Source organism: Rhinatrema bivittatum, chromosome 1 (genome assembly GCF_901001135.1).
Source record: "Rhinatrema bivittatum chromosome 1, aRhiBiv1.1, whole genome shotgun sequence".
Lineage (NCBI taxonomy): Eukaryota > Metazoa > Chordata > Amphibia > Gymnophiona > Rhinatrematidae > Rhinatrema > Rhinatrema bivittatum.
In genome coordinates, this window is record NC_042615.1 from 468,368,758 (window position 1) to 468,392,698 (window position 23,941).

General features: G+C 39.6%; 1 protein-coding gene across 7 annotated transcripts in view; it reads right to left on the minus strand.

Annotated features, from left to right (window-relative positions):
• Nucleotides 1-23,941, minus strand: part of CAAP1 (caspase activity and apoptosis inhibitor 1) — a 171,795-nt gene that overhangs the window by 17,112 nt on the left and 130,742 nt on the right. For 6 of the 7 annotated variants that reach the window (XM_029606341.1, XM_029606351.1, XM_029606316.1 and 3 more), the window contains exon 6: nt 2,485-2,579. In XM_029606341.1, coding sequence (XP_029462201.1) covers nt 2,485-2,579 — 95 coding nt within the window. The remainder of the gene's footprint in view (nt 1-2,484; nt 2,580-23,941) is intronic. The other variant, XM_029606369.1, reaches the window with a different exon arrangement.

Genomic DNA, 23,941 nt, shown 5'->3' on the forward strand with positions numbered 1-23,941 from the left:
TGGATGTCCAATACCAGCTTAGGCAGGAACTTAGGATGCATGCACAAGACCACCTTGTCATGAAAAAATTTGTGTGTAAGATGAATGAGTCACTAAGGCCTGGAGTTCATTGATCCTGTGAGCTGAGGTGACTGCCACCAAAAATATGATCTTCTAGGTCAGGAACTTCAGGTCACAGGAGCTCAGAGGCTCAAAGGGAGCTTTGATCAGCTGAGTTAAAACCACACTGAGGTCCCATCTTGAGGCCTTAGGGAAAGCTTCAGCTGAAGTAGACCCCACATGAATCATACAACTATAGGCTGTACAGAGATCGGCATACTTTCTACGATGGTGATATGCACCAATTGTACTGAAACAAACTAAGGGATTTAGTCTTCAGACCACTCTCTGAAAGGTGTAGCAGATAGCCAAGTAGTTTCTGTGTTGAGCAGGAGACAGGATCTAGGGCCGGCAATGATGGAGACAGATGCCGATGATTTTTTGGCTTCCCTCGGTGTTCAGATCGATCCATCTCCGGAGCTGAGGCTAAAGATGACTAACCCGATGTCTTTGACCTGGGGGAGGCAGACGATGGCCTGTCTCTGCTGTCCCTAGCAGTTCAGACAATCCCACCGATGTCGATGGCTTCATGGCTCCTTACTGCTGATGGACAGGCCTTTTCTGACTTGAACAGTGGTTCCATCTTAACGAGTTGGATCTTATGTCCTGGAGCATTTGTTGCAACCCTGGACATTGTGCTATGCCCCTAGGCAAAGGATACTTTGATCTTGGGGGACTGTGATCGACAGTCCTCGCGCACTGAGGGCATGGCTTAAACCCAGACATGGACATGCCGATTCGAAACAAAAAGGATACAAAAATCAAACTCAATGGCGGTGGCCATTGGGGTAATGACAGCGAAAGAAAATGTACCATTAACGCCAAAAAACCTGGCTAAAGACACTAAGGGGAGAACTAGGAGGACCCCATATCAATATTGTGAAGATTTGTAACAATATGCGACAAACTTCATTTGAGGTTTTCCTTTAGGAGACTGAATTGCTGCAACACCCTAGGCTTCAGGGAAAAAAAAAAAGACAGAGGGAACCCTGTGTGGATACGTGGTATAATGCATGCTCAGAGAGGCTCAGTCAAAGTTCTAGAAATTTTGACAAGTTTTCCATGCCAGGCTCCATTTGTTGATGTCACCCATGTATGAAGACTGTCATCCTGCTTGACCTTGGAGAATGAGTTCAACACTATTGTTATACCAATGGCTTCCCATTAGAGAAAGAGTTAAGTTTAAGATCATGATTCTGATGTTTAGGATAGCTTGGGGGGAGGGAGCCAAATCGGTTAAGAGTTATACTCTTATCCATAATCTATGTTCAGCACATGGTGAATTGTTTCAAATTGCATCTGCACATGAGATTTGGAAGGTGTCAAATTGAAAAAGGCTTTTTTTTTTTTAAGTGATTGGTACAGAAATATGGAATACCCCAACACTGGACATTAGGTTGGAGTCTAACTATCTGATGTTTAGAAAGAAGGTGAAAGGATGGTTATTTCCACTTATTTACTTTGTGGATCTACTCCTGTATGAAGGTCACTGACTTACCAGGCACTGCTGTGGGGAGAATGGAGGTTTTTTTTGTTTTATTTTTGTATGATTTTCTGTCTTATTTTATATTTTATTATGATGTGGTATCTGTGTATGTGATATATAATAATTTGGAAATACATTTAAAAAAAAAGATTTACAGTCTCAAATAACCAAGGAATCAGACCTAACTTCAGGTTTAATGCTTGCTAACTTCTACAAAACCACACAGAGCCATAGAATATTTCAGCTGTATCTCATTTTCACAAAAACTGCCTGGCCAGACTAAAGATCATCAAGAGAGTCTATCATGCAACACTAATACTTTAGATGGTAGAATGCTTGCTTATTCAGTCTGCCCAATGACTTATCACAGAATCTACTCAAACTCTGATCATCTCCTCCCTTCTTTGCTCCTCTGCTGGTAGTCTCTAATAAAGTGTCAAATTATCACATCTATAAAATCAAAATAGAATATTCTTGAATCAACATATCTAGACTCAAATCTATTTTCCTTGTTATATACCAAAGAATAAATATAAAGCGCTAAAGTCATGCAAAGCTTTATTTTTATTTCTTAAAAGGAGTTTATGCTCTAGAGACCTTAGATGTTTTACATTATTGGAAAAGAAAATGGCTCCAAAAGGAGCCTAAATGACTCCTGCCTTACCCTGAATTTAAATGATCACATGAGCAGCCAGTCTAACTGATCGGGACATGGTGGGGAGAGAAGAGAAAGATAGTAGTTTTCAACCAGGTCACGTTATTAAATTAAAAAAAAAAAAAATCAAAAGGGGAGGCAAACACAGCAGTCTACCATTTATCCTTTCATACAAGTAACCCTACAAGAACCACACCTCAAATACAAACACTGCAATTACCAAAAACTGCAAAAATTTAATTACCTTGCCCACTCTGATCCTTACCCTGTTTTAGCTCTAATCCTTCAGTTTCTGTGCTTTCCCTCAGGGAAGAAGTAGAGTCTACATTGTTGTCTTGCCTGGGGTGAAAAAACATGTTCACGTATTATTGCACAGAGTGACTTTCAAAGTACAATTCCTTCTTTTTCCTGTCAGTAAGAACAATCATTATTGGAAAATAGGCCAAAGTATATACCTTTGAATCAAGGTAGGAAATACAAAATTTTATCTTGCACTCACTTAGGATGAGTCTTACTTAGGCTCTTTAAAAAACAAACAAACAAAAAAAAGATCAGTCTGTCTTTCACAATGATATACGCAGGCAAAGATAATTACCCACATGTGAATATCGTTATTTTATTAGGATTGTCTGTAAAACATTGTCCTATGTATCAATATTTTCTATTTGTTTTGTGCTCATTACCTGATATAAACAAACATATAAAATAGATGCTGATAAGCAGTACTTTATAAGAATAAGCCAACAAGTTATGAGAATGTTTTTAACTTTAAGGGTAGAGTACACACACACACACAATTGTTCTTGTACTGTGTATTCAAAACGAATTGAAGGACTGTTTAAAGTCCTAAATACTAAAACCATCCATGAAAAAGAGCATAATACATAAATGGCCAATGCTAAAAAAATATTAAATAAGAATTTGGTATCTGTTTTTCAGGGCATTCCTTTTTTATACCAATTAATAGTTCCCATACCTTTTTAAGTGATCTTAAGCTAGGAGGCATGTCTGTATTGCACAAAGAATTAAAAGTAGATAATTAACTAAAGCAAAATAGAAAACATGATTTTCCTAACTGTTGCCCTCCCACCAAATGCGCAATTGAATGATATATGTTTGCATGCAGCAAAATAAATATAAAGATATTAAAGAAGTACATCTGAAATGGAGAAAGCAAATCCAAATTGCAGTAAGACCGCTAAACTCTACATGTTAAACAAATTTAGCTAGCACTATGGAAGGAAAACTATTTCATGTTCATTATACTCAGTGTCATACCTGAGTTACTTTTTTCTCTAATGTTTTTGATAAGAATTGGATTAATCAGTAGGCAAGACAAGTATCCTGCTGGGCTTCCTAGGTCACTTCTTATAAATCACTGCTAATTCTTTAATTAAACAATTGTTTAAAGATTGATGAAAAAGTGAAATGATAGGGTAGAACTGATCTGAATTTCTAGAGAAGTGATCAGCTGCAGACTAACATTTTCACTAAAAGAGCGTGAAGCTGAAAACAATATAATGATAAAATAGGAAAAACTATTAGCTCAGATTGAAGAGTAATAAACCACTATTTTCTGTGATAAGCAACCTAAGGCTCCTTCACATAAGTGTTTTATTTAAATAAAAGCACAGAATAAAACTCAAATAATATTTAAGATGTGATCACTAAACTAGGGAATCAAAGTGAAATTTAATAAAAAACCAAACCTTTATTTTTCCCTAACCTGGATCAGTTATTTGAACATCTCTTTTGAACATGAACCAGAAAGTAAAGCTGCTTACCTGTAATAGGCATTCTCTGTAGACAGCAAGATAAATCAGCCACACAAGTGAATGACACTGCCCAATGACTACGGGACAAACGTTTCTTGGTGTTTGAGCATGCATGGTCCATCTCATGCAGCTGTTTGCCACACAAGCCTCCTCAGTCTTTACAATAAGTTATTCAACTACAAGAGGAGGCGAGAGGGATTGTGCAGCTTATTTATCCTGCCGTCTATGGAAAATGTTACAAGTAAGCATCTTTCCTTTCTCTGTGGACACAACTGGGGGCTTCCAAGCTGAGGCTGCATTTAATTTGTTATATGAGCACTGTGGATGTGTTATGCAACCCACATTTATAGTTCATGGTTGGAGGGGAGAGTTGAAAAGAGAAAACATTTTTAAAGAACGGCCTGTTCAAAACTGCTTACTGTTATGCCAAGAAGTGTTTTCTGGGCTCTAATGAGTTGTAAAAGCATGTATGGAAGATCAAATAGCAGACTTGCAAATATCTTCCATAAAAGCAGAATGAAGATGCATCGAGGAAGCTGTGGTGGCCCTATATTGATGAACTATCACTTTACTTTGAAGTTGTAATCCTGACTGATTAAAGCAATAAGTGATGTAATCAAATATCCAAGCTGAGAGAGTTCTCTTTATACTTGATACCCCTTGCTTAATTGGGTTGAAAGATGAAAAGTTATGAAAATTTCCTCTAAGACTAATGAAGCTCTTCGTTAGCACAGCATATGAAAAGCTTGCTAGCCTTGAAGAGCATGTGGCCTGGGAAAAAGAAAACAGGTAAAACAGACTGATTTTAAATGAAGCCAAAAGATCTCTATTGGTAGGGCTTGCAATTCCCCAACTCTTTGGGCAAAATAATTGCTATTCAAATAGAATTTTCCAGGAATTACATTTTAGATCTGCTGATACTAATGATTTAAAGAGAGGCTTCATAAGCTGAGAAAGGACTACATTTAGATCTCAAGGAATGGGTAAATCTTTTACTGGAGATTATAGATTCATGAGGCCTTTCATAAATCTGGCAACTGTTGCTTGGTAGAAAATAGGCATGCATCTTTCCAGTGTTCATGGTATGCTGCTACAGCACCAAGGCAAAGTCAAGAGTTGGTTTTTAGACCCGAATAAGTTAGGTTTAGCAGATATTGTAGCAGGAAAGAAACAGGACATTTAAAAGGGTTCTGACTGAAACATGCACATTAGGGACTAAATCTTTTCAATTTAAAATTACAAAAAATCTTCTGGTAGAGTGTTTCCTTAAAGGAAGACATTTTTTATTTCCATAGGCATCTGCATAGCTTACACTAGCTGACTTCAGCATATGGTTAAATACAAAAAAATAGCAAGGTTGTAGAGGTCAATGCTCAAATTTTCAAGCTACCAGCCATATATTGGCATGGTTAGCCTTTTCTCATCATTGCCCTCCTCCGCCTTGTTTAACTGACAATTTGAAAAAAAAAAAAATGTTGTATATATGCTCAAAACCAACCAGTGGAATAATTAAATGGACTCAAAACTTATCTGAGTCTGTAAGTTGAATGTCAGCGTCTGCAAACTATTATTGAAGAAACCAGACATGGACCACGTTTTGAAAAATCAGCATTTCTTCTTTCATGGGATTTGTTAGTCTCATCCAAATGCAACACCATTCAAAAAATGCCCAAGAAATGTAGTCATTGAACATACAAAAAGGCCCATTAAGGTGCGACTGATTGAGCATCGAAGTAGAGTATTTTCAGCATAGCATTGATTTGGGACATTCTTTCCAAGATTAGATGGACAATTCTTGAACATGTTCAAGACTATGGTGACCGGCAAGCAGCTCTTAATTTAAAAGAACAGTTTTGGATTTTCTCTCTGAACAGTATAGTGCCCTTTGGAGTTAAGAAATTGATTGGCAATCTATACTGGGATTTCCTGGTATGTTTACAGCTGGTAACCATTGTTGAGGTTACCTTGGTGACATTTTTCCAAATAAAGACATTTCTGGTTCCAGCTGGGTGCTGTCCAGCTTTTCATTTTGAGCCAAGCATAGAACAAGGCTGACAGTTCTTGGGTTGAAAATTTGGGCATTGACCTCTACAACCTTACTATTTGTTCTTTTGGATTTAACCATATGTGGATGATTTAATTTTAGAATGTAACCTATTTTCATCTGATTGTGGATCTGTGTTAATGCTGACTGACTTTCAGCATCCAAGCAGTAACAGCCAAAGATTGAAGGTTGGGATGAAGGAACCTCCTGCTGCACTGAGTGATGAGAACATCCTCAATCTTATTGATTAACAAACAGCTAGGCGTTGCAACCATATTTGCCAAGTTCACAATGGGGCTATCATAACTATTTGTCCTTCTCAGTTTTTGGATTGCCTTGGATATCAGTGGATTAGGGGGGAAAGCATAAAGGAGTTCTTTACTCCATAGAATACAGAAAGACTCTGCTGCCATTTTGTTTCTTGCTGGCATTATGGAGCAAAAAGGTATATTTGTAGAGTGCCTCGAAGATTAAAAGGTTACTGCAATACTTAAGTGTGTAACGACCATTCATGCGATTGAAACTGGCAGCTTGTCTGCAATCTGATTCTTATCTCCAGGAAGGTAGACAGAAGAAAATTTCTTGAGAAAATGCCAAAATTGTTCAGAGTAGTTAAATCTCAAGCAAATTGTGATAAATTGCAGGAAGACCTTCTGAGACTGGAAAATTGGGCATCCAATTGGCAAATGAAATTTAATGTGGATAAGTGCAAGGTGATGCATATAGGGAAAAATAACCCATGCTATAGTTACACAATGTTAGGCTCCATATTAGAAGCTACCACCCAAGAAAGATCTAGGCATCATAGTGGATAACACATTGAAATCTTCGGTTCAGTGTGCTGCGGCAGTCAAAAAAGCAAACAGAATGTTGGGAATTATTAGAAAGGGAATGATGAATAAAACAGAAAATGTCATAATGTCTCTGTATCGCTCCATGGTGAGACCGCACCTTGAATACTGTGTACAATTCTGGTCGCTGCATCTCAAAAAAGATATTGTTGCGATGGAGAAGGTACAGAGAAGGGCAACCAAAATGATAAAGGGAATGAAACAGCTCCCCTATGAGGAAAGACTAAAGAGGTTAGGACTTTTCAGCTTGGAGAAGAGACTGCTGGGTGGGGGGGGGGGGGATATGATAGAGGTATTTAAAATCATGAGAGGTCTAGAACGGGTAAATGTGATATTAAGTCGGAGGCCCCAAAAGTAAAAGTAAAAAAAAAAAAAAAGTAAAAATCGGCCCGTGGCCCGGAAGACGGATGCTCAATTATGCCGGCGTCCGTTTTCTGATCCCATGGCTGTCAGCGGGTTTGAGAACAGACGCCGGCAAAATTGAGCATTGGCTGTCAAACCCGCTGACAGCCGCCGCTGTCAAAAAGGAGGCGCTAGGGACGCGCTAGTTCATAGGTCACCCTCCTTTTCATGCTATTTATAGCTTTTTTACATTTAACATGCCCTAATTTGCATAGGCCACCCTCCTGAATCGCGTGCCTAGGAGAGTGGCCTGTGCGCGCGCCAGGAGAGCGGGCGCTCGCCAGCTCTCCCGTGCGTTTTTCTGTATCAGCCTGATGTTCTAAAGGAAGTGTCATAGAAATCAGACATATCTAATCAGGTGCTTGCCACATTCCTCAGCTTCTTGTATTACTGGCAGAAACTGCTCCATCTTGTTTGCTGCAAAAGCTTCTGCTATGATATATGCTATTGAATTGTGAATAGGTTTTACATGCGTATGTGCATTTTTGGAGGTAATTTTCAAAGGAATTATACAGTACATGTAAACATAGCATTCTATTATAGCAATTTTCAAAACCCTATTTAGGCACTCACAGTGAACTTACATGTGTAAAACCTATTGATAATTCGATGGCAGAAATTGTAGCACTTTTCAAAAGCCCACTTAAATACATAAAGTGCATTTACACATGTAAAACCTAGTTTTAAGCATAGAAATCATTTTCAAAGTCAGGCCCTAAGTTTATAAATGGCCTTTTGAAAATTACTATGATATATATTACTTTTATGAAAATTACCCCCATGCCTTGGTCTTTATGAGGAGGATATTAGGAACCATACCTATGCCACAATACCTGAAGACTAGAGGGTGATCAGTGAAGCCTTTTTTAAAAATTGGTGTTACAGCAGTGATCTGAAAACTACAGACTGACGAGCCTGATGCCTATACCAGGCAAAATTGTAGCAGTCATTTTTAAAAACAAAATTTCTGGCTGTATAGTCAGACATGGTTTAATGAGGAAAAGTCAACATGGTTTTAAGCAAAGTGAAGTCTTGCCTTACAAATCTATTAGATTTTTTCAAAGGTATAATAAACATGTGGATAAAAGTGAGCCAGTTGATATAGTGCATTTGGATGTTCAGAGGGCACCGTCAACATCCCTCATGAGAGACTTCGCAGGAATTTAAAAAGTCATAGGATAGGAGGTAGTGTCCTAGTGTGGATTGGTAACTAGTCAAAAGATAGGACTACTACTATTTAATGCTTCTATAGCACTACTCGACATACACAGCACTGTACAAAAAACTTGACATTTTCTGCTCAGTAAGGCTCACAATTTAATCAAGACAAACAAGTAGGGCAAAGAGACTTTTGGAATTTCATTACAAAAATGGTTAAAAACGGATGAGACTGGGGGGCTGGTGACATCACCATTGAGATGGCAGCTTAACACAAGAGCTCCAACCCAACGGAGAAAAATTAGCCGAATCCCTTGCCATCTAAAGATTATCTGTGAAGTATACACTTTACTCAAGCTTTGCAACATCTTAGGATGGCTTCCAAAAAGAAATCCATTGATTTTAAGCAATTTTCATATGCTAAAATTATCTAGAGAGGAAACGCTGAGACCTCAACCCGAGAAGAAAATGGTGATACTTTACCTGAGGTAGGCCTGGTGGGATATGGCAATCCCTTCAATGTTAATTGTGGTGATCTACCTTCTTAATCGGAATTCCGGTATTGGTTCTGCGATGTGACATGAATGCTATTAAAAATGAAACAATGGACATGGTCACTGAAATAAAGGAAATATGAAACCTAGGCAGACGAGTGGAGGAGGCAGAGGTGAGATTGGACACTCACGCGGAGAAGCTAGGTTGTTTGCAGTGAGCTGATCAAGACTTTGGTAATGCTCAATAAGTCATTATAGATAAGTTAGAAGATCTAGAAAAATGCCCGAGAAGGCCAAGTCGATGACCGAGAGGGGTGCCGGAGACCACAGAGTTCGCTATTGCTTGAACTGTGGCTCTTGAAATTAGCAAAGCTATTTTGTCTGGTGAGAGTTCACCCACTAGTGACGCAGATGATATTGAGCTGGAAAGAGCTCAATGCTGGAATAGAAGTTGGCTAATCAACCGCATGACATCCTTGTGTGCTATCATAAATATGCGGTGAAAGCATGTTTATTGAAAGCGGCTAAACAATCCACCAATCTGTTCTGGCAGGGAAATACTATTATGATCTTTGTTGATTTAGCGCCTGCAACATTGTGAAAAAGGTCAGAAATGAAGGAAATCACTTGAGCATTGCAGAGTAAAAAGATTTGCTACAGGTGGCTATATTCTTTTGGCCTGGAATTTTCATTAAAAGGTATCACATCCTGGGTAAAAATCGGCTGAGGCGGCAACGTGGATCTTATGAGAAGCTAGATTACAAGTGGCTAGTAATACTGCTAGCATTAATGCAGTATTATCTTCCTTGAAAGATACCATTACATGAAGATAATCAGATTTCTGTTTGAATAAAACCTGTCTGTATATATATATAGCTCTAATGCTGTTTATTTTGCATGCTCATATTATGAGGAATTGCTGATTGGAGCATATCCATTTTATGCTATCCTTACTCTTGTATACTCGGATACTTTCATTAGTTGTCTTTAATTTTTATATTTTTTTTTTATTCACTGGCAAGTTGGGAAGGGCTCTGTAGGTGTGTGTGTGGGGGGGGGACGGGACAACACGATATGTTGGTGTTCATATGTTTGTTAACAGAAAGGTCTATACTCCCCTTTTATTTTTGTTTTGAGGGTGGTGAAATCCACTCGGGGTGATGTGCAAATGTTTCCATACATGTTTGGGAGATATCTACTTGGAAGGTTTAGCAGATCATGGGAGGGTGAGGAAAGGACAAAGTTTGCCAACAGAAATGTGGTCAATATGGGGATGGGTAGAATATTTGAGAAGATGTTACTTTTGGGGAACCTAAATATGAATTAGGTGAAATCAGATGAACATTTGTCTATCCAAAGTGATGAATTTTTCGTTGTTTTCTTTAATCGTTAAGGGCCTAAACTCCCCACAAAAGAAAACTTCTATATTGGGAATCATCATCTCCTCTAGCTACAGTAGCATTTATTCAAAAGACTCATTTGAAAAAACAGTATGAAGAGTTATTAGAATCTTCTCAGTATCCTCAGATTTTTGGCAGCTTGCTCTCCTTGTGGTAAGTACATGGGGGTGGGTATTCTTATAGCAAAGGAGTTTCAGTGTGAAGTTATTTTGGTGTTTGGGGAAGATTTATAATACAAATTAAGGTGGGAAATGAGATGTTCACTTTAGTGAATATATATATGCCTAACGAGGGGCAATTTGAATGCTTTTCTAATTTGTCGGCAGGTTTATTTTTTAATAATTGGGGGGGTGGGGACTTCAATTGTACTAATATCCCTAAATTAGATAGCTCTTCGGGGGTGGATACTCTCACCAGATCCGAAAGATGTAGCTTTTCTAATTTCTTTTTTCTGTGGCAATTAGTGGACATATAGAGGATTCTTAATTCCATGGTAAAAGATTTCACATTTTATTCTATACCTCACTCTTCTTATAACCACATAGATTATTTCCTGGTGGATAGAGATTTGGTATCTAAAATTATTAAGGCTATCTTGGGTAATATCAGCTGATCAGTTCATACTCCCATAGCAATATAAATTCAAATTTCCTTAATGGATAGGAGGTACCCAATTTTGGATGCTTAATGACATTCTATTAAATGATGAAAGTGTTTGCTAGCAGGGGCAATAGAAGAGTATTTACAATTGAAAAATAATGGGGATATTTCACCTCCTTTGTTGTGGAAATGCCTTAAGGTTAGGGGTAGACATTTCTCTTAAGAAAAGGGAGAAGATCAAGAGAAAACAGGATTTAGGGAATAAAGTGGCTAGTTTGGAATTCATTCATAAACTAACCCTTTCCTCAAAAGTGATGCACAACTTCTCCAGGTAAGGGCTGAATTACTTATGCTGGAATCTGAAGAGATTGTTCACCAGTTGGAGTTGATTCAGCAACAGTTTTTCGAATATAGGAATAAAGAGCTTAGAATTCTAGCCAGATGCCTTTAACCAAATTTTTCCAAAATCAAGTACTAAAGATCAAAAACCAGGGAGGGGATTCCTTCATGTCCAATACTGAGATAAGAGAATGCCTTCTTCAATTTATTCTACCTTATATAAAACTGAGAATTTCATCAGGGATGAAGTTGAAGATTATCTAGCTGAAATACAAATACTGGCATTATCCTAAACCAGAGATTTCCAAACTTTTCATGTTGGTGACACACTTTTTAGACAAATATAATTTCGGGACATAGTAATTAGTCTACAAGCAAACCGGAGGTTAAAGGTTAAATGAACGAAATGTATTTCGACAATTTATGTATGTTTCCTTAAATATATACATAATAAAATGTTTCACGACACAACATATCTTGTGAAAACCTTTCGTTTATATTAAAAATATATAATATTCCAAGATTAATGTTATTGTTATAATTTATGAGTAACAATAATAAAACAAAGTTATTGTGTTATTCAATTTACTTCTTTAATGAGATATATGATCTTGATGGGATGAACACAGCTTTTGAATATTTGGTGTTAATAAAAAAGTCCAAAGGGTCTTCTGCATAATTTTAAAAAGCTGGCCAGTTTCACACTATAAAATTATTTGATAGCCTCATTCAACTAATTCTATATGGCTATGAGAGTGAAATCTGGAATTTATAGGAAGGGACAGAATGTCAATATAAATCCTGCACCTCCAGTTCTGTAACTCTGTGCATCCACTGAAATTCCCCCAAACAATGGAGCTTGGATGTTTCCCTTACAGCTCATCATACTAAAAGATATTTTCAAATGCTGGTGTCACCTCACAGTAACAGCAGCACAAACACCTTCCACTGCCAGGCACATTGTGAACTAAAATAAAACCTCGCAAAAAAGACACTCAAAATCTATACTGCAATCCCATTGTAACATAACAGTAATAACACCAAGGACTCAAACAACAATAACCCTACCTGTGAAAAAGCATGGGTAAATATTACACTGGGTCCTAGAATACCAATACACCACCTACTGAGGAAACAAAACAAACCCGATTGCTATAGATCCCTATGCTAGCAGAATCTCTCATCATGGTCACACACACAGAGCAGAGACAGACCCTCACCAAATACAGAATACAAAATAAAGGAGCACAAATTAGACAAAAACTGAAATGGAAACTCCAAGAAGCCAGACTCTGTGTATTAACAATGGAAAAACAGAACCACCATTCCTCATAAAACAAACAAAATCAAGAAACATAAAGCATCAGTTATAACAGTAAAACCATACTAATAAAAGAATATTTTAAAACTACTGATAAATAGAATTTCTATTAATTAAAATCATATACATTTTTTACAATTTCCCAGGGGTTATCCTCTCTCACACAGACTCACATGTCCATTCTCTCTCACACATACACTGTCACATACATACACATTCATGCTCTTATACCCACCATAACCTCTCGCTCTCACAGACACTGACACACTCTCAGGCTCTAAGACACTCTCTCCCCCTCCACACACACCCCACACACAAACTCTTACTCCCCTGGATTTTCTCATACACACTCTCTCTGGCTCCCTCACATACAAACACACACACCCAGGCAAGTTCCCAATCATTCTCACACAAACACACACACCCAGGCAAGTTCCCAATCATTCTCACACAAACACACACACCCAGGCAAGCTCCCAGTCATTCTCACACACTAAAACTGACCCCCAGGCAGGCTCCCATTCATTTTCACACCACTCCCTCACCATCCCCCAGGCAGGCACCCATCCATTCACACACATACACCCCCAGGCAGGCACCCATTCATACACATGCACACACTAAAGGCAGACCCCCTCTCTTTTGCCAGCAACCTCAGAGCCTCTCTCATTCCTCTGCTGCCACATGGCTATTGGGGAGGCGCTGATTGCTGCTATTTGCACTGAAGCCCATTCTGCTGCCTCCTCTGTGCAGGCCCAGTGGGTTTCCAGTTCCTCCATGTTGATCTCGTACATTGTGAGATCCGCATAGAGAAAGTGCTACTCTTGACATTAACAAAGATTACATGTGCCAATCAGTAAAAAGTAATTTATTTCTTTTTTTTTTTTTACCTTTGCTGTCTGATCTTAGTTTTCTAATTGGTTGGTCCCAGGCTTTTTTGTTCCACCTCCCCTTTCTTATTTTTTTGCCAATTCATTTCATATTGTCTTTTTTTCTATTTCTTTTCTCTCCATCTATCTTCTTCCCTCAAACATACAGTCAGGTTCTCATTCTCACATGCCTTCTCTCTCTCACACTCACAGGCTCTCACTCTCACATGCTCTCTCTCTCATACAATCATTCATACGCAGTCTCTCTCTTGCACATGCTGTCTCTCACACACCCAGGCTCTCTCTCACTCCCACATGCTGTCTTGCTCATGCACAGGCTCTCACTGTCACATGCTGTCTCTCTCTCACACACACACAGGCTCTCACATGCTGTCTCTGCAAACATTGAGATCCTCACTCCCACACCCAATCGCTCAACTCACACAGGCACCCAATCTCTCAATTCATCTCATACACGCACACAATCTCTCAATTCAGCTCATACAGGCACCCAATCTCTCAACTCAGCTCAGCTCATACAGGCACCCAATCTCTCAACTCAGCTAATACACGCACTCTACGGGCCCTCAGCCTCTCTCTTACCTCTGGGCCTCCTCTTCACGGGTCGCTGCAGGATCGGCTCTGCAGCAGCCCTGATCTTCTCAGGCCGATCCGATCCACGGTGGGGCCCCTGCTACCGGGCCTCTTCTCGCCCGCTGCAACAACGCGGCTCCTCTTCTGCACGCGGTTGCTTCATCTCCTTCCTGCCCGTGCGGCTCCGGCAACATTTTTCTTCCGGGGCCGCGTGGGCAGGAAGGAGGCGGAGCACCTGCACGTTTAGACGTGCCCTTTTTCTTCGGCCGTGGTGACGTGAACTCACCACGGCTTTACCAATCTTCCGGCTGCGATTCTTCACTGCTCAGCCACCAGTGGGATGAGCTCCACCGGCGGCCGCATTGGCTCCCACTTGCCGGTGTGTCACGTGCACCGGGCTTGCGCGACACACCGGCACACCTCAGGCGACACACCAAAGTGTCGCGACACACACTTTGGAAAGCTCTGTCCTAAACCCTCCAAGGACGATTACAAGCAGAAATTTCCACTACAGAGGTACTTTGAGTTATTAAAGCTTTGAATCCTCAAAGCACTGGGGTATACAGCCCGTTTCTATAAGCAATTTGTTCCCCATTTAGAGGTTTCTCTAACAAATATGTTTAACTCACTGAAAGAGGACAGCTTTTTATCTAGGGGTTCTACTATGGCTGGGATAACTGTCAATGCTAAACTCAATACAGTTCATACAGGCTCATATCCCTCATTAACAGTGATTTAAAATTGCTTGTGAAAATTCTAGCTGATAGGTTGAATTTGGTGACTGGAATCTTAATACTTTCTGATCAAGCAGGATTTATTCTTGGACAGATGGCGAATGACAATTTCAAAGAATCTATAATCTGATCTGGTGGGCCAAATGAGAAAATACCATCTTTACTGTTAACCACAGATGCTGAGAAAGCATTTGATTGGGTCCATTGGTCCTTCTTATTCAAATCATTGGAGAAAATGCTTTTTGGTCCTTAGTTTTGTACCTGGATTAAAAAGCTTTATGATAATCCTGAAGCTTATAGCCGGGTAAATGGTGGGTATTGGAGAAATTACTTATCTGATAATTTTGTTTTGCTTAGTGTAGATAGATGGACTCAGGACCAGTGGATATTGTGCTCTTCTGCTAGCAGATGGGAGATGGAGTCAGATTTCAAAGCTGACGTCACTCTAGATACACCCCTGCTCTTCAGTATTCTCTTTGAAAAGCCATTGTGGATTTATCTTTGCTTAATTAACTTGATTAAACTTGATTAAAACTTTAACTGGTTCAACTAATTTCCAAAACTGGAGACCGCCAGTGCACTCAACCAATTAATGCAGACACCGGACAAGCTGTGGATGTCTTGAACTAGGGGTAGGCCGCAGCTTACCCGTATTTGCTTAGTCTCGAGGTGTGTTATCCAAGGTTCTCCTTTTCTGGGGCAGCCATGGGCGGGATGCTGAGTCCATCTGTCTACACTAAGGAAAATTAAATTATTGGGCAAGTGCGCCACCGACGCTGCCATGGCTCTGTCAGAATGAGCTTTGACATGACCCCCAAGATGATGCAAACTTCTTAAGGATCAGTGATAAACATGGTCCTAAGGCACTGGGGGCATCGGCAAAACATGATCGTAGCCATGACAGGGAGAAACAAATGGGTAGAAGGACGGAATGATGGTGACGGGTGACAATAGCCAGCGAGCACCTAGGTACTGCCACCATGGGGGGAGCCAACCATGAAAAGAAGCTTACCCAAAACATCAAAAACTCTGATTGATGCCGCTATGAGGCGGCACTGAGACGGACCCGGCGAAGGACTGAAGAAAAGGATCACAAAAAACCACAAAATCCCCCAAAGTTTTGTAGAAAGCAAAAAGCCGAATTTTTAGAGCTCAAATCAGACCGCAAGGCTCACAACTCTGTGGGGGGGGGGGGGGGGGGAAGAGACTGAAGAGGGACCCCCCCGTGGATGCATGGTATAGGGCAATTTGGGTATGCTCAGTGTGACATAAGTTTTTCATTATCAGGCTTCATCTGATGTCACTCATGTGTGAGAACTCCCATCCTGCTTTTCCTTGGAGAAAAGTTTTTATTCTCCATTCTACCAGCAACTAATGAAGTGAGCATTATATTGCAGAGGTATGCTCGAAGCAAGTAGTCCCCCATCAAGATCCATGTCACTGAATTCTAGATTATCTGCAAAGCTCTCAACACAGGCGACTGGAGGACAAGATAGATGGAATTACAATAATTCAAACCTGATATTTCCAAGGATTGTAAAACTGTACGAAAATCATTAAGCTCCAGGCTTCAAATATGGTTTCAGTTTACGAAGCATCCTAAGGAACATTACACAGCTACTCACTTGAACTTTAAAATAATAGCTCAGAGTCAAATACAACTCCCAGATTTCTGGCCTCCTTAACAGGGATTGAACATTCTTCAAACTGGAAATTGCGGAGAAGAAAATCAGCATAATTTTATGATTTTGGCCAGATTTAATGCTACTTTACTACTTGTAAGTCAGCTCTTAATGGTGCTCAAATAAATGGCAAAGCCATCAACTGCAGTATTGATATCAGATAAAATAGGATAGAAATGAATATCATCTGCATATGATTGATAATGAACTAAAGTTTCCAATTTGTGAATTTGGAATTTCTTTATTCTGTGAAGGCTTGTCTGTGTTCTGCATGTTGACTAAGGTAAGGAATTTTGCTAATGTGTAGTTTCTGTAGCAGTTCAACTTGTTCTGTTTTTCCAACAGAAAATGTGTTACATATTCGATAAGAACATAAGAAATAGCCATGCTGGATCAGACCAAGGGCCCATCAAGCCCAGCATCCTGCTTCCAACAGAGGCCAAAAACCAGGCCACAAGAACCTGGCAACCACCCAAACACTAAGAAGATCCCATGCTACTGATGCAATTAATAGCAGTGGCTATTCCCTAAGTAAAATTGATTAATAGCCATTAATGGACTTCTCCAAGAACTTATCCAAACCTTTTTTGAACCCAGCTACACTAACTGCACTAACCACATCCTCTGGCAAAAAATTCCAGAGCTTTATTGTGCTTTGAGTGAAAAAGAATTTTCTCCGATTAGTCTTAAATGTGTTACTTGCTAACTTCATGGAATGCCCCCTAGTCCTTCTATTATTCAAAAGTGTAAATAACCAAGTCACATCAACTCGTTCAAGACCTCTCATGATCTTAAAGACCTCTATTGTATCCCCCCTCAGCCGTCTCTTCTCCAAGCTGAACAGCCCTAACCTCTTCAGCCTTTCCTCATAGGGGAGCTGTTCCATCCCCTTTATCATTTTGGTTGCCCTTCTCTGTACCTTCTCCATCGTAACTATATCTTTTTTGAGATGCGGCGACCAGAATTGTACACAGTATTCCAGGTGCGGACTCACCATGGAGCGATATAGAGGCATTATGACATTTTCCGCTTTATTAACCATTCCCTTCCAAATAATTCTTAACATTCTATTTGCTTTTTTGACTGCTGCAGCACACTGAGCTGATGATTTTAAAGTACTATCCACTATGATGCCTAGATCTTTTTCCTGGGTGGTAGCTCCTAATATGGAACCTAACATCGTGTAACTACAGCAAAGGTTATTTTTCCCTATATGCAACACCTTGCACTTGTCCACATTAAATTTAATCTGCCATTTGGATGCCCAATCTTCCAGTCTTGCAAGGTCCTCCTGTAATATATCACAGTCTGCTTGTGATTTAACTACTCTGAATAATTTTGTATCATCCACAAATTTGATAACCTCACTCGTCGTATTCCTTTCCAGATCATTTATATATATATATTGAAAAGTACCGGTCCAAGTACAGATCCCTGAGGCACTCAATTTACCCTTTTCCACTGAGAAAATTGACCATTTAATCCTACTCTCTGTTTCCTGTCTTTTAACCAGTTTGTGATCCTCAAAAGGACATCGCCTCCTATCTCATGACTTTTTAGTTTTCGTAGAAGCCTCTCATGAGGGAATTTGTCAAACGCCTTCTGAAAATCCAAATACACTACATCTACCGGTTCACCTTTATCCACGTTTATTAATCCCTTCAAAAAAATGAAGCAGATTTGTTAGGCAAGACTTCCCTTGGGTAAATCCATGTTGACTGTGTTCCATTAAATCATGTCTTTCTATATGCTCTACGATTTTGATCTGGAGAATAGTTTCTACTATTTTTCCCGGCACTGAAGTCAGGCTCACTGGTCTATAGTTACCCGGATCGCCCCTGGATCCTTTTTTAAATATTGGGGTTACATTGGCCACCCTCCAGTCTTCAGGTACAGTGGATGATTTTAATGATAGGTTATAAATTTTAACTAAGATCAGAAATTTCATTTTTTAGTTCCTTCAGAAACCTAGGATGCATACCATCTGGTCCAGGTGACCTGCTACTCTTTAGTTTGTCAATCTGGCCTACTACATCTTCCAGGTTCACAGTGATTTCGTTCAGTTCGTCTGACTCATCACCCCTGAAAACCATCTCCGGAACTGGTATCTCCCCAACATCCTCATTAGTAAACACGGAGGCAAAGAATTCATTTAGTCTTTCTGCAATGGCCTTATCTTCCCTAAGAGCCCCTTTAACCCCTCTGTCATCTAATGGTCCAACCGACTCCCGCACAGGTTTCTTTCTTTGGATATATTTTTTAAAGTTTTTATTATGAGTTTTTGCCTCTATGGCCAACTTCATTTCAAATTCTCTCTTCGCCTGTCTTATCAATGTTTTACACTTACCTTGACAATGCTTATGTTTTATCCTATTTTCTTCAGATGGATCCTTCTTCCAATTTTTGAAGGATTTTTTTTTGGCTAAAATAGCCTCTTTCACCTCACCTTTTAATCATGATGGTAATCGTTTTGCCTTCCTTCCACCTTTCTTAATATACAGAATACATATGGACTGCGCCTCTAGGATTGTATTTTTAAACAATGTCCAACCCTGTTGAACACTTTTAACCGTTGCAGCTGCACCTTTCAGTTTTTTTCTATTTTCCTCATTTTATCAAAGTTTCCCTTTTTAAAATTTAGTGTTAGAGCTGCAGATTTACTTATTGTCCCCCTTCCAGTTATTAGTTTAAATTTGATCATGTTATGATCACTGTTGCCAAGTGGCCCCACCACAGTTACTTCTCTCACAAAATCTTGCGTTCAATTAAGAATTAAATCTAAAATAGCTTCCTGACTTGTTGGATCTTGAACCAATTGCTCCATGAAGCAATCATTTATTACATCCAGGAACTTTATGTCTCTAGCAAGTCCTGATGTTATATTTACCCAGTCAAAATTGGGATAATTGAAATCTCCCATTATTATTGCACTGCCAAATTGGTTTGCTTCCCTGATTTCTCTTAGCATGTCATCATCTGTCTGACCATTTTGTCCAGGTGGTCGGTAGTATACTCCTATTACTATACTCTTACCCAACACACATGGGATTTCTACCCATATAGATTCTACTGAGCATTTACTCTCTTGTATGATCTTTATCCTGTTGGACTCTATACCCTCCCGGACATAAAGTGCCACACCCCCACCAGGTTGATCCTCCCTATCACTGCGATATAATTTGTACCCTGATATAGCACTGTCCCATTGGTTATCCTCCTTCCACCAAGTCTCTGTGATGCCAATTATGTCAATCTCATCATTTGCTGCTATACACTCTAACTCTCCCATCTTACTTCTTAGACTTCTGGCATTGGCATACAGACATTTCAAAGTGTGGTCTTTGCTTGTTTTAACAACCTGCTTTTCAGTTGTTTGGGATAATTCGGAAATCATTAGCTTTGGTGATTTTTTACATATAGGCATATGAACTATGTTTGCTTTTAATGGAACCTCTCTGTTGGGATACCCTAACTCTCCTGTTTCATTAGTATCCTTCAAGGATACATTTCTCCGAACCATGCACTGCTGAGTGACTGTCGGCTTTCCCCCTTGTTCTAGTTTAAAAGCTGCTCTATCTCCTTTTTGAAAGTTAGTGCCAGCAGCTTGGTTCCACTCTGGTTAAGGTGGAGCCCATCCTTTCGGAAAAGTCTCCCCTTTCCCCAAAAGTTTCCCCAGTTCCTTACAAAGCTGAATCCCTCTTTCCTGCACCATCGTCTCATCCACGCATTGAAACTCTGGAGCTCTGCCTGCCTCTGGGGACCTGCACGTGGAACAGGAAGCATTTCAGAGAATGCCACCCTGGAGGTTCTGGATTTCAGCTTCCTACCTAAAATCCTAAATTTGGCTTCCAGAATCTCTCTCCCACATTTTCTTATGTCGTTGGTGCCCACATGTACCACAACAGCCGGCTCCTCCCCAGCACTGTCTATAATCCTATCTAGGTGACGCGTGAGGTCTGCCACCTTTGCACCAGGCAGGCAAGTTACCAGGCGGTCCTCACGTCCACCAGCCACCCTATCTACATGTCTAATAATCGAATCACCAACTACGATGGCCGGCCTAACCCTTCCCTCCTGGGCAGTAGCCCTGGGAGATTTGTCCTCAGTGCGAGAGGACAATACATCACCTGGAGAGCAGGTAAGTTTTCTATAGGGTTTTGGGTTACTTCACAGAGTGCCTAGTAATGAGATAAAATCGCCTCTTTCTTGAATTAAACTGCACCTATTAAACCCACCTTTGAGACTTTAAATATTTTCTCTCATTTTCCCAAAATGCTTATTTGGCATTGTGAGACTTAAAGGTAAAGGGGAGAAATATGTAGAGGCTGAGGAGGAAAAAGCAAGATTGCATAATATTTCTGATTGGTGTTCACTGTGGAAGGGCCTGAAGCAGGACCAAATAAACACAAACAAGATCTGAAATGAGCTATCAATTTTCAGAACAGGGTATTCATGAGGAGTTAACTAAATTTAAAAGTAGATAAGGTGATGGGGTCAGATGGGATACATATGAGGGAACTTAGAGATGTCCTGGTAGCTCTGCTGGCCGACCTTTTTAATGCTTCTTTAAAATCTGGAGTAGTTCTGGAGGACTGCAAAAGGGCGGATGTGGTTCCTCTTCATAAAAGTGGAAGTAAGGAGAAGGCTGGGAACTATAGGCCAGTTAGTCTGACCTCTGTGATGAGCAAACTAATAAAATCACTGCTAAATCAGATGATAGTGCAATTTTTTGAATCCAATGGATTGCAAGATCCAAGGCAGCATGGTTTTATCAGAGGTAAATCTTGTCATACGAATCTGATCAATTTCTTTGATGAGGTGACCAGAGAGTTGGATCAAGGAAGAGCATTAGATGTAGTGTACTTAGGTTTCGGCAAGGCCTTTGACACGGTTCCACACAGAAGACTTATAAATTGTGTGTCCCTAGTATGGATCCTAGAGTGACTGGATTAGAAACTAAGTGAGAGGCGACTAAGGATAGTGGTAAATGGAGTTTCTCTGAGGAGGGGGTTATTAGCAGTGTGCCTCAGGGACTGGTCCTTGGACTGGTTCTTTTCAACATTTTTGTGAGCAACGCAATGAAGAGTTGTCGGGAAAGGTTGTCTTTTTGCTGATACCAAAATCTGTAAGAGGGTGGACGCCAAGATGGAGTGGAAAACATAAGGAAGGATCTAGCAAAGCTCAAGGAATGGTCTAAGGTCTGGCAGCTAAGATTTAATGCTAAAAAATGCAGATTAATGGAAAGGTACATTATTGGAGGTGAAATTCTTCCAAATACAAAGGAAGAGCAAGATATGGGGGTACCTGTATTTGATGATCTTAATATGGCCAAATAGGTGGATAACGTGATAGTAAAATCAAGAAAGATGCTTGGCTGTATAGGGAGAGGCATGGTCAGCAAAAAAGGGAGGTGATATTACTCCTGTAGAATACTGGTACAATTCTGGAGAATGCATCTTTAAAAGCATATAAACAATATAGAATCTGTCTAGAGGGTGGCTACTAAAATGGTCAGTGATCTTCATTCTAAAGTATATGGGAATAGACAAAGATCTAAACATGTATACCTTAGAGAAAAGGCAAGATAGAGGAGATACGATAGAAACATTCAAATATCTCAAAGGTTTCCATGCACAGTTGGTGAGCCTTTTTCAATGGAAAGGAGGCTTTAGAATGAGGGGTCATGAGATGAGGTTAAAAGGGGGTAGACTCAGGAGTAATCTTAGAAAATATTTCTTTACAGAGAGGGTGGTGGATGTGTGGAATAGCCTCCCAGTGGAAAGGGTGGAGACAAACAGTATCTGAATTCAAGAAAGCATGGGATAAATACAGGGGTTCTCCAAGGAAATGATGAGAATTAGACTCAAATTAATTGGATAGATGGGCAGACTGGATAGGCCCTATGGTCTTTTTCTGCTGTTATTTTTCTCTGACTAGATTATAAATTTCTTGGAGCTGGGATTGTCTCTTATGTATTTCAGTATAGCACTGCATATACCTTGAAGCACTATATAAATGTTAACAGCAGTAGTATTGGTGGTCTAGAGCCTGGTGAAACATTAACAATGTTGTCTTAAAAAATGGAGTTCTTGCTGTTTGAGCTCTGAGAGTTAATGCAGTTTTGGTTGACTGAGCAGGTGTTCACTAACATATGAGGAGGAGATCTTGCTTTTCAACTCAATTACAGGGAACAATTCTGGATATTTCATCTTCAGTCCCTATATCCTAATGGACTTAATGGAAAAATTAATTGGTATTCATTATTGTAGATCACTCATTTAGTTAGACTCAAAGTGACAGATGATTGACAGGTTGGATTCTTTAAATTCCTTGGTAGTCTGATGGGACTATATTTGACCACACTTCCAGTTTGACGCCATGATGTATGTTAATGGTATAGCAGCAATAATTGTGTGATTTTTTATTTTTGCATTCGCAGTAACGTGTGACTTGTTTTATATTTTAGACCTGAATAAATATTGATGAGATTGTACCCTGTGGTTGGGTTTGAAGAAGAGGGGAGTCTTTTGAGAAGATTAACAGTTAATGTTGGTGTTCTTGGTGACGAATGATTTCATATGAGATAAAGTGTTGACTTATTCTTCTGTTCAATACTATAAGATTTTATTTGCAAACAAAAAATGTATAAATATTATAATATATCACAGTGGGACATTGTGTGTATTATGAACACTGGGACATTTTCTTGAGACCGATGATAATATATAAGGCAGAAGAACGTGTAAATGTTTAATACATTACCCTGATGACGCTTAGTATGAAGGTCTAATATATTTTTAACAATTATCATCATCATTATCACTGTTGAGGAGGATTATTTTGGTTCATGTATTCACCACCCATGTCAGACTAATCAACCTGCAGGTCCCAGCCTCCTCTTTACTTTTTAAGAGGAACCATTATCTACTTGTCTTCAGTTCTTTCGAACAACCCCTGAAACTAAAGAAGCACTGAAAAAAATCAGGCAGTCGAGCAATCAGAATTTCCCTAAGTTCCCTTAATACCCTTGGATATATCTATCTGGCCCTATTGCTTTACCTACTTTTTTATTTGCTACCTCCTCACAAACCGTCTTCTGAAAATTGTGATATACCTTACTTTCATTTCTGCTTCTCGCAGTTTTTTGTGGTCCTACTCAAGCTTTTCCTCAATGAAAATTTTGAAATATTTGTTAAGCAATTCTACTTTCTCCTCGTCAGTCCCTCTGCATATTTCCCCTTTTGCCTTTGAGTCTTACAATCCCACTTTTGCAGTTCCTCCTGTCACCACCATAGAAAGAAAGCTTTGACCCTCTGTTTTACTTTATTAGCTATTTTTTCTTGCCCTTTCACTCTCTTGACCACATTTCCCCACTTACCTTTTCCAGATATTGCTGCCTGGCTTCCTCTTTTTGCAATCTCATAGTTTATAAAAGCTA